This window comes from Astyanax mexicanus, chromosome 17 (genome assembly GCF_023375975.1).
Source record: "Astyanax mexicanus isolate ESR-SI-001 chromosome 17, AstMex3_surface, whole genome shotgun sequence".
NCBI classification, from domain to species: Eukaryota; Metazoa; Chordata; class Actinopteri; order Characiformes; family Acestrorhamphidae; genus Astyanax; species Astyanax mexicanus.
The window spans coordinates 43,281,603-43,294,089 of NC_064424.1; the positions used below are offsets into that span (position 1 = coordinate 43,281,603).

General features: G+C 36.6%; 1 protein-coding gene across 1 annotated transcript in view; it reads right to left on the reverse strand.

Moving 5' to 3' along the window:
- Positions 1-8,762: 8,762 nt before the first annotated feature.
- Positions 8,763-12,487, reverse strand: part of ccbe1 (collagen and calcium binding EGF domains 1) — a 107,745-nt gene continuing 104,020 nt past the window's right edge. Inside the window, exon 11 of the mRNA XM_022676547.2 lies at positions 8,763-10,761. Within this exon, the coding sequence (XP_022532268.2) occupies positions 10,516-10,761 (246 nt within the window). The 3' untranslated portion in view covers positions 8,763-10,515. The remainder of the gene's footprint in view (positions 10,762-12,487) is intronic.

Consider the following 12,487-nt stretch of genomic DNA (forward strand, 5'->3'; position numbering starts at 1 on the left):
ATGAGGCACCCTCTGTGTGTGTGTGTGAATAAGAGTGAGAGTGCATGTATTCAAACATTACCTTAAAGTGGCTCAACATGGCCGTGTGGGGCTGTGTGTGAAGCCCTTTCTCACTATTCATCTGGGCTAAAGTGCATTCAGCGCAGAGAGCCTGCTGCCCCTTATTTACGGCCACACTAAAACGAAGGCCTCGGACAATACAGAATGGATTCCTTTATCTCCACAAGTGCTCACCGCCCCTCTCCAACTCGCTTTTCAGATACCTGCACGCTAAAAAAAGTAAAAAAAAAGTAAAAGTGGGGGGAGAAAGATGGCAGAAACAAAAGGGATATCCTCAACTTTCTTCTCCGTGCCCCCCGCCCCACTGCAAGAGGGTCTTTATTCAGCCAAAGCCTCTCATTAACTTTGCTCATGCTGTCTCCCTCAGCTTCGCCGCTGCTTAAGTACCGCGCTTTGTAAAAAAGCTACCAATTAGTCCCTCATCAGCTCCAATTAGAGAAGACAAAACCTGGGTAAAGATAACTCAGCCGGAGAGTTGCTGACTGGCTGGGTGGGTGCCTTGGGGTGGAGGGGGGTGTTCAGTGTTGCACAGGGTAGTTTTTAAATCTCTTAAGAAGTACAAGAAGTATATTTAAACATACATATCCTCTCTCTATTCTCATTGCATGTCATTTATTCCCCCACGCATTTACTGTTTAACACAATACTATTTGGTATAGTATTTACTTTGTAGAGAGGATCTGCGATTTCTCTGAATCTAAAACATGGCATTGTAATTGCTTTAAGCATTAAAAGCAATTATTCATAATTTTAAAGCAAAATTTTCTTTTTTTTTTCTTTCTCTCCTTGTAACCCCTCCTGCATCTTACTCCCCAATTGTATCTGCTTAAAAAATATGAATTATATATACAAATTAACCCTTGTGTGGTGTTCATATTTTTGTTACTCGTTTACTTTGTTACTTGTATTTAATTCAGCAAAATTAAGCAATTTTACATTAAAATGCTTTACACATGCTCGCTTCACCTAAATTACAAGCAATATAAACAGCTTACATGGTTAATATTTGCCCTTTACCTTTCTTATGTTAATTTTTTTTAATTAGTTTTTTAATAAAATGTAAAAGAAAATGAATTAAACTCAAGATATGAGTAGAAAATTTGTTTCGTTTCAAATTTAATGCCAATGAGTTTGAGTTAGAAAAAATATTTTTTTAGTATCATTTGATGAAAATTTAAAATGGGTCCCACAGACCCGAACACCACACAAGGGTTAAATAAATAATATTCCTCCGAAGAGGGGTGTGATGTGTGGTGGGCCAAAAATTTAAAAAGCTAATTTTAAAGCAAATATTTAATTATAAAATGATTCATAAAACAACATTTATATAAATAAAACAACCCCAAATCAAAACAAGTGTTAAAGGAAAGAATCAAAGGCAAACAAGAAAACAAGAAATACAGTGTTTCCTACATTATCTTTTACTGTTATCTATTGCAAACAGTATTAATTTAAGATATTTTATACCTGCAACCCATTCCAAAAAAAAAAAAAAATTACAACTCTGTAATGATGCAGCTCCTTCTAACAACACTTTTAATACATTTAGCACTGTGGATAATAAAAATGCAAGTGTTTAAGGTGCAAACTCCTCTTAAGTTAAGTTAAGTGTCATTGTCACATCTTTCTTTTTTTTTTTTTCTATATAAAGGACAGTACTACAGGCAAGTCAGTCTATACAAGCACCTGTACCCTCTTCTTCCACAGCCATGCTTTTGTAATGCGTGCAGCATGTGGGTTTGCATTGTCTTTTTAAAAATATGCAGAAGATTTTGTCTTAAAGGGAGCATAGATTTTTTGATTCTCTAAAATCCCAATGTACTTTTTTGCATTGTATTAGTGAATGTAGTAACTCTGTATTGTAGAGCTTGTTGTTGATAAAGGTTTGTAAAGTAATTTCCTGCTCCTGCTCAGCTAATGTGGTGAAAAGATGGTGGTTCTTGATACAGTGGGGATTGGAGATAATGGGTGTTCTGCTTAGTCGTGTGCTTTTGCCCCTTACACACTGAATGTATGCCCTATTCTTCTAATTATTAAACAATATTATGCACTCTCAAGGAAGAAGAATGCTTAATCTTTTTTAATAATTATCTCACACATTTATTGAATAGATTTTACTTTTGTACCAAATTATGATTGCTGTCACCTGTTAACATCACCTTTTTGAAATCACAATTTAATGCAAACTTTCCATACTGTCCCAATTTCCAGACTACTCACACTTTTCTAAAGCTCTTCTCTTATAGTCTATTTATTTTTTCCTGTAACTGTTCATTCTTTCTTCTTCTCCTCTATTTCTCTCCTCTCTCCATCACCGTAAGGACCCAGTTTTGTTGTGTTTTGGATGGAGCGAGGCCTCCCAGGAGTCCTGAGTGAGGACTATTCAGTCTGTACCTGTGTAACGTCTTTACCGTATGGCTCGCTCTGGGTCTGCGTACAATTGGCTTTTGTGTAAAAAATGCTTCCTTAAACTTAGGCCTTAACAACAAGTGAAGTGAAAGCTTTCAATCTCTCTCCCTCTTTTTTCTCTCTCTTTCTCTTTCTATCGAGGAAAAAAAAAGCCATAGGAGTGGCTTTCGCCTCATTAAAATTGAATTTGTACTGTCGTGTAATTACATGGGAGGGCAACCGTGTATTTTCTTTTTTCTCAATGAAAGTTTTTGGGGCAGTTAATTTGGAGCTCGCACTTAATCTCTTAAAGGCATTAATTAAGGCAGAGTGAAACCCTAATTTCCTCCATCAGGGCTGCCCGTCCATGGGTGCCCCCTCTTTGGCGTCCCGGTCTGGATGAGCTTCACTAATAAAATTACCTCATTAATGTCTTTATTTCAACACAGTAACTCATTCAGCCTCTGCCATTATGCATTAGTTTGATTCTGTTTGAGAAAAGAGAAGGAGGGGGGTCGCATTCACTTTCACCGGGCCCTTTTTCCCCCCTTCATAGCGGGCAGTTCTAAATAATGAGGGCTGCGGCCAGTGAGATATAATTAGGAACAAGGGGCACTTCAGCAAATATTTGAAATCTTTTAAGGCTGGCCCTTGTACACCAATCACTTGTCCATTAATTACTTCCAGATGGGATTTTGCAGAAATTTCTTGCCAAATTCCACCCCCCCTCCCCTTCACCCCGGCTCCCTCCCAGCAACCTCTTCCCATCTCTTTCTCCTTCCTTTTTTAATCGCGTGAAGTGGACAAGCTCCGTCCTGCGCCGTCAGAGGAGCCGTCTTATCTCATGTTAATTACGACACGTACAGAACCTCCCAAGTCGCCCCAGGCTCGGGAGAATGGCGCCATTGTGCTCCTTTCAATGAACAACATGTAAATAATGTTGTACCATTAAACAAGTCAGTAGCTGCCATGCTGGTCTCCAGCTGGCTGAATGAATTTAATGACATTGTTTAATACTTCAAAGCGGGGGGTGTCACACAAAAGCAGTTCTGACCCATTGGGCCGAATGGGACGGAACAGGAGCACCGTTAATGAAGAGCTTCTCTGAAACAAAACTGTAGATGGATGATGTTTAATAGAAAGAATAGAGTGCGTTAACTTCGTTAAACATCAACAAAAATGGAACAAATACACTATATGGACACTTAATCATTTAACCCTCCTGTTATGTTCATTTGTCAGGAACAGCAATGGAGTTCCCGGGTCAATTTAATCTGGTGCATATTTAATTATCCAATTAATATTCAAAATAATAATTATTTTAAAAAATCCAAACAAGTAGTGTGAATATTTTATTAGTAACTACATTGCTACATCGAATCGGACAGTTCTTCGTGCCTGACACTCTGGCTGAAACTCCACCCTCTTTGACTAGGTCTGCCTAACAACAGAGCGATCTGTATTCTGATTGGCTCAACGAGAGTACATTATAATATACAGCCGATGGATTGGCAAGCGTGAGAAATACCATGTGTGATGTGTGAGCGCGTGAACTCGCTGAGGTGCGTGTGTCACACGCTCAAAGTGTGAGACTTGAGAACAATGTGTTTTTTGAGAACAACTGCATTTCTGGACAAGCTGAAAGATCCAGAACCATCACTGAGAGTCAAAGAACCTTAATAGAAGCAAGTAGAGTAATATTACAGGATTTCACTCAAATTTGACTTTACTTAAAGTTGTATGCTGTTGTGTTACACAAGTTACTAGTTTTGTTGCCTACGGTGCCAAAAACAGTACAAGACATTTTTACACCAAACTGTCCATTACATTAATTTTGATTATATACATATTTTTGCTACCTTTCCCTCGTTTGGACACTTGTTTAAACATCCCAAAGCAGAGGCGTGCGGCCCAGCATTTTCTGGTCACGGCATCTAATCCTAAAGCCATTAGACTGGCTCACAGGACTGATTAACGAGGGGCCTACGGACAGTAACCCTATTCACAACTGAAAGAATGACTCAAAAAATCAATCCATGTTCAAATCTATGCCCCGCCGATGTCCGCACAAAGACCCAACACCCGTACCATGTCTCTCGAGCAGTTACTCGCTCCAGTTCCCTCTTGTGTAATTAAAAACCGTCCCTTTATACCAGAGCCGCTTCCTCACCAGCGCTCACTACAGAGTCGATTCTGTTTCAATATGTTTTCACCCTCAACTGAGCAAGAATGTTGTAGCTAGTGTCTCTCTTCAGCCAGCCTTAAATTCGCCATTCGCCTTCTCTCTCAGCGCTGAAGCAGCCGGCCCCTCACAGCGGATTACACGGCTGTGAACCAGATCACTCTGCTGCCTTTGAGGTGGAAGAAATGTTTCTGGAACTGATACAGTATTTTGAAAGGCTTAAAGGAGAACTCCGGTGTAAAATGGACTTCTGGTGTAGTAAAACATGATAAAGACTACTAACCTTTGATGAATAGACCATCTCCGCGGTCTCACAGCGTTCCGACTTCCAGTAATTTTGTGCTTTTTGCCAAACAAAAAAGAACCTTGACATTTAAAACGAGGCCTAAATTACTTTAATAGTGCAGAAGAAGCTAATTAAAAAACACAGTTTTTAAAGAGCATAATATAAAGTATTTCAGCATGAAAGCAGGTATTTGTAATGTGTTCCATTGCCTTGAATCATTAGTACATCTCTGCTGTTTGTAACAAACCAAACCGTGTGAAAATCGGGCAAAAATTTGTAGAGTTATTATAAATAAACTCACTGGGCGCCGGCTGCTACAGTACAGAGATGGTGGCGCTCAGAGCTTAAGCTAGCGTTATGGGATGTAAACAGTGGTTTTTGATAAGCTTCTTGTGCACTTTTTAAATTGTTAATACCTCGTTTTAAATGTCAGGGCTTCTATCAATGTCTGGATTCTATCAAGGAGGTGTGGAGCTACTTTGAGCTGGATAATGGTGGAAAAAGTGATTTATTGGGGCAAAATATAATATAATAGGTAGCTTGCTAGATTAAAGCAGAGATGGCGCTTTCTACCCTCTGCTGTAATGTTAGTCAACACAGGCGTCTGACCTTATATGCATTGAAGGAAGCATGTGCTGGCCTTTAGCCTCCTTGTGTTGAGGACATTACTAGTGATGGGGGAAGACTAATAAGTGGGTGTCCTTCCAAATTGTGATACAATCAGGAATAAATTATTAAAAAAATAGAGAAAAGAATCATTTGTTTATAGATAAGTTTACTATAAATGTGCATTTATTGTGTATGATACAGTTTGAACAAATCTCCTAATGTAACTTTTTATTGTTCTCTATGGACCTTCAGCCTGATGACAACTTTAGTGGACCTGTTTTATAAATATTAGAGTAACTCTTGCTGTGCATTTGGGACACAGCCCAAAGCAAAATTAAAACAATATAGATATTTAATGTTTAGTGGTGTTAGAAATGCCCCAGTATTAAGAAATATATTATACTAGTGTGTAGGATAGAGAGCATTTATTGATACTTTGTTCATTGTGTATTATCCATATTTGCAGGCAGACTGCGTTGTTTATGTGTATATTCTGCCATCTAGTGGTCAAAACCAGAGAACCTCTTCAGAGGAGAATACCTCTTAACCCTTTAATGCGCAACATGGGTCAAAAGTGACCATATTTTATATCTTTGCAATAAATTAATTTAATCATTCAGTATTCATAGCAATCCTCAATTAACTTGTTTTTCATCATCATACATCCTTATATTTTTCCTTTCTTAATTTTTAAAATAAATAATACATTTTTTGTATCACTACCCCTCTAATGCACAACATGGTTACTTCATTTATGTCTGAGTGTATGTGTCCCACTACTTTTGTCTACAGCTCTGGAAAAAAAAAGAGACCACTTAAAAATGATGAGTTTCTTTGATTTTACCAAATAGAAAACCTCTGGAATATAATCAAGAGGAAGATGGATGATCACAAGTTATCAAACCAAACTGAACTGCTTGAAGTTTTGCACCAGGAGTAAAGCAGCATAAAGTTATCCAAAAGCAGTGTGTAAGACTGGTGGAGGAGAACATGATGCCAAGATGCATGAAAACTGTAATTAAAAACCAGGATTACTCCACCAAATATTGATTTCTGAGCTCTTAAAACCTTTTGAATATGAACATTTGTTTGTTTTATTTTAGATTTTGTTATTTTAGACATTTCTCATTTTCTGCAAATAAATGCTCTAAATGACAATATTTCTATTTGGAATTTGGAAGAAATGTCTGTAGTAATAATAAATGTATAGCAAAATCAGAGAAACTGATTCAGAAACTAAAGTGGTCTCTTAATTGTTTTTTTTTTTTCCAGAGCTGTATATAGTTAAGGTAACTGTAGTATTATGTAGCTTTATTTTTTATGCTCCTTATATTTATTATTTGTATGTTTTATACTCGGTCTGAAACACTTCAGTTTTTGATTATAAGTTAGTAGTCATGTTTATTTTCTTACTGTTATAATTGTTGGCTTAGGACAAACTCATAACTGCCATATCATACTGTATAATAACCTCATTATGTTATTATTCAGATATTATTCGGATGATAAATTGTCTTGTCTGTGGTATGATGATGCTGATTATTGACATGATGTTCCCTGGTAATAGTTTCCAGATGTTTAAAAAGACAATAAAAAAGAATGATACAGTTATTGAATGGAAATATTGTAAATAGAGTAAAAAAGTGATGGGGTGTAGGGCAGGGTGGTCCCTGTGAGAAGAACAATATGTTGGACATATTGAAAAGGCAACCACAGAATATCCACAGAAAAAGAAAGGATAGTGTGAGTGAATGGACGGGTATGTCTAAAAAAAAAAAAAAATGAAGATGGTTTAGGAGTGGCTGGACTCGAGGGACCACCCTCACTCTCCACACCCAGAACATCAAAGCCCCTCGTCCTCGGGTGGAGCTCCAGACATTCTCTCTGAGGGCTGGGAGAAACCAGCTGTGCACTATTATTCATTATCTGCTGTCTTCTTCCATTAACTTGACTAACTGACTCTTGGCTTAACAGTAAGAACTACTGTATGTTTAAATAATACACCAATTTTACAATAAGTCTTAAAAATGAAATATTTCAAACTTACTTTATTTCAGTAATTTATTTCAAAATGTGAAACTCATATTATCAGGGTCTCAGAAAATTAGAATATTATATAAGATCAATTGGTACTTTTAGCAGTGTGGGCAGTGTGCCAAGTCCTGCTGGAAAATGAAATCTGCATCTCTATAAAAGTTGTCAGTAGCAGAGGGAAGCATGAAGTGCTGTAAGATTTTGTGGGAAAACAAAACTGCACTGACTTTAGACTTGATAATAAAACACAGTGGATCAACACCAGCAGATGACAGACATGTCTCTCCAAACCATCACTGATCATCAGTACATTTTACATTTCATTTGTAAATCAAGGAAGAAGAGTCTGAAAGAAGAGTGGAGAGACACACAGTCCAAACTGCTCGAGGTCTAGTGTGAAGTTTCCACCAATCAGTGATGGTTTGGAGAGACATGTCATCTGCTGGTGTTGATCCACTGTGTTTTATTATCAAGTCTAAAGTCAGTGCAGTTTTGTTTTCCCGGGAAAAAATTACAGCCCTTTATGCTTCCCTTTAATGGAGATGCAGATTTCATTTTCCAGCAGGACTTGGCGCACTGCGCACACTGCCAAAAATACCAATTGGTCTTATATAGTATTCTAATTTTCTGAGACACTGATTTTTGGGTTTTCATTGGCTGTAAGGTCTTTAAGTCGTTTAGGGATGGGCAGAACTACACATCTGACTAGCAATGGTGCTAGACTTTTGCTTGGATTTATTTTTAATACTCCTGGCTATTCGGGATTAAGTAAAACCTAACAAATAAAAAAAAAACTATGTAAAGCAAGTCGTTTTTGCAAAAAAAAAAACAAAAAAAAAACTGTTCTCATATTTTTTAACATTTAAATATGATCCTCACCGTTTGGGATGAGAAGGATACAATTAGTCCAAAAACAATATGTTTTTCTACAGTAAGGAAATACACTAGTATTAAACAAAGAAAAAAATGGCTGGACTGGCTGTAGAAACTATTGTCTGGGATTCATGTCATCTTGTTTTCAAGCAACTGACTGTAATGTTGTCATGTGACCACTAGATGGTATGGGTAATATCTTTATATGAGTCCAAAGGGTCAAAGCAAAATGTAATGTAATTTAAGAGCTTAAAGTTCACAAATGTTCAATATGTTAGACAACTATTATATGCTATAGTGTGCGAGACAAAAGACTCTGAAACAGAAATGATAAATATGTACATCTTTTATGTTAAAAAAATAGAATTTCATACAAAGAAATACATTCAGGTCTTCTTTAACAGAGTATGACGTTAAATAAAAAATCATTCTGCAGTTTCTACACCAGTGTTTCCAGCTCCAGTCCTGTAGTCCTTCTTTACTGCACAAAACACCTGGACCAGTTCAGAACTGGAGCTGAAAAACACTGATTCATTCCATAGTCATTTATAGTTCATTCCTCATTCCGAAATAACAGGTACCCATTAATGCCAGATGATTGGTGTGATCGGACAGTCCTCGTAAACTCTGAATTACAGTGTAACTAAAAATGTGAGTACAAATAGTGAACTTGAGAAGTCCCATGAAGTCCCATGTTTCTCAGATTTACCAAATGTGATGATACACTAGTAAAACAATGATATCAGAGCAATCCAGTACAATATAAATGCACATATTTATGAATAAACAGGATTATTATTGAGTCAATTTACATGTGTATCAATTTTCAACAAAAACACATTAATGTAAACATGAAAATTCAAACACAGCCAAAGACCTTATTAATGAGGAGACAGGCCACTATAGAAATGAGATTTCTTATTTATGGAGAAAGTCCTGCCCTTCAACAAAAACAGCCAATCAGCTTGCTGCTTGTGCAGGAAGTGGAGGAGAGTCAGCTTACTGTGGAGATGTGCGCAGGCGCAGTAGCCATAACATGCTGGAAAATCATGCTTTTTGTGCATTATTGGGCCAAACGTTATTATCTGTTAAATTATCTGTGTAAATGAACTTTTCATAAAATCAGCCAAACGTTCCTAAAGAGTAAAACATGTAGATTGTCTTTAAATTATTCTTTTGATCTTTCAGATAATGGAGCATACAAAATAACAGGGCCACAAAAGAGATTAAGTGTTTTTAGCCGAGGCTTTACAGAAAAGTGATAGAAATCTGAAAATAGGACTCACAGTACACAGCTGCCACTGGTCCAGCCAAGCAGATACTGTTCATGATAACATTACCAACTAGTGTATGTACAAAAACATATTTGATATCACAAATTGTTGATAAGTTCCTGGGAACCTAAATCCCAGTTTTCTTTCTAATTGTGTTTATTTAAAAAGTCTAATAAATACAGCTCTAGGAAAAAAATAAAAGACTAGTTCAGTTTCTGGATCATTTTCTCTGATTTTGATATTTATAGGTTTATGTTTGATTAAAATGAACATTACTACAGACAACATTCCTCCCAAATTCCAAATAAAAATATAGTCATTTAGAGCATTTATTTGCAGAAAATGAGAAATGGCTGAAATAACAAAAGATGCAGAGCTTTCAGACCTCAAATAATGCAAAGAAAACAAGTTCATATTCATAAAGTTTTAAGAGTTCAGAAATCAATATTTGGTGGAATAACTCTGTTTTTTAATCACAGTTTTTATGCATCTTGGCATCATGTTCTCCTCCACCAGTCTTACACACTGCTTTTGGATAACTTCATGCTGCTTTACTCCTGGTACAAAAATTTAAGCAGTTCAGTTTGGTTTGTTGGCTTGTGATCATCCATCTTCCTCTTGATTATATTTCAGAGTTTTTTTTAATTTGGTAAAATCAAAGAAACTCATCATGTTTACGTGGTCTCTTATTTTTTTCCAGAGCTGTATATGTTGTATTTTATCTCTATCTTTCTCATCTGGATGTAGAGTTTTTGTCTTCAGGAGTTAGTGAGGCCTGTCCGAACACAACAATGCTAATTGAAGGTCACTCAATCAGGATTAGCTAAAGTGCTGGGTGATTTCCTCTTCCTCCGGGGAGGAATCTGGGATTTGTAGTCCTCTCCAGAGCCCGAATCAGAGTTTTCTTGACTGTCCTCCCAGAAATCAGGGTTGTTGAGGTATTCCTCACCGGGGGAATGCATCTGCCTGCCGAACACTTTACTCTGCAGCTCTGCGATGTCGTTACGGATGTCGGCCATCAGCAGCAGCAGGAAGTCAAAGGATCCTGGCGGCCCCTAAACAACACGATACATGTGTAAGCACTCTGACGCGTAAAAAATACAATACCATTTAAACTTTTGCATTCACTGATCATCTGAATGTTTTTATTTAACTTGTTTCGTTTTATATGAAGTATGTTACAATGTAAGAATCAATCTATACAATCATTTGTAATTATTTGTGCTGTGCTCTGTCATTACGTTCCACTGTTTTGATTGTTTTAGTTTTCATGTATGTTTTTTTTTTATACAAAAAAATAAATTAAACAGGCTGGATCACAGCATAAAGGAAAAGCACTTTGCTCAGCACCTCCAGGAACTCCTTCAAGACTCTTCCTTAAAATACCAAGAGCGTGCAGATCTGTCCTCTAAAACATATTCTGGTTTGTTTTACACTTTTTCTTTACAAAATAATTCCTCATGACTTCCTGTAGAGCTTTAATATAATGTCTTCAATGTTAAATTTACTATGTAAAAAAATCCTAATCAAAAATCATTTATCCTTTGTTATTAGTCCTATTAATTGCTTATTTAGTACTGACCCCAAAACATATAATTGTTTTTTAGTAATGAATGATCTATGAAAGCATTATACAAAAACATATTTTACATTTTTTAACAATTGAATATCAAATATTATAATGAAAGCATTAGCTTCTAAAATATATACCTCATGTAATTCGTTTAATTCTCCTTTTATTAAATTAAAAATATGATTCTCTGTCATTTTAGTATCTTTATGTTAAATATTATGAAAAGCATTACAATAAAACTATTATTATTATTATTATTATTATTATTATTATTATTATTATTATTATTATTATTATTATTATTATTATTATTATGCCCCCATGCCTAGCCCCATCAGGTCATGCTCTGGTCATGCTAAAATGGGTAAAAGCTGCTGAAGGAGTCTATCTAGCAGCGTCCCCAGTGAGCACGTGGCAGCCCACATTACTGTCAGCTCAAACACACTGAACCCACAACATCCGCCTCGCTGACAGATTCAGGGTCTGATCCTGACGGCTCCCAGCAGGCACTCCTTCCCCTTACAGGAGGAACTGCGTTCACATGGCCTTAAAAAGAGCCATAACCTGTTCCTATAACTCCCTTACTGCTCTGCTTCCTGCGTTCAGCCGTGTTGGGGGGGCTGGGGGGTGCAGTCAGCCGAGATTAGAGACAGTCTTCACTCTCATGCTGCAGAACAAACAATGTCATGAGGTATTTATAGAATAATCTCTATAATAACTGTGAGAGTGAGTAACATTACAGAGTGAGAGGAACATGAAACTGCCGGACGCACTCAAACTGTCAGGTTTTGAGATTCTTCGCTTCATTAAAATAGAAATAAGCATATCATTCTTTTCATGCATAAACCTTGCATCTCCATTTTTGACATTTTCACTTTTTGTCATAATCTGAATCTGGTGATGTTTCTTAATATTGAGTCCAATGTCATTTTATGCCGAATGGACCAACAGGAATACTGTTGGAATAAAATCAGTACAGTAGAAATGTTGGTTTCCTACACTTTACTGGAGTGATTTTTCAGACTAATTTTTACTTTTACTTCTTACATTTTCAGAAAATAATACAAACTTTCTACTCCTTACATTTAAAAAAGAGCCATTTCAGCTTTTTTTATTCCGGATTCTCGTTGTTCAATAAACCCCCTATCCAGATAAATCTCTCCATCCAGATAAAGTGAATCTGATTGTGATTGGATTTAGAGAAGTAT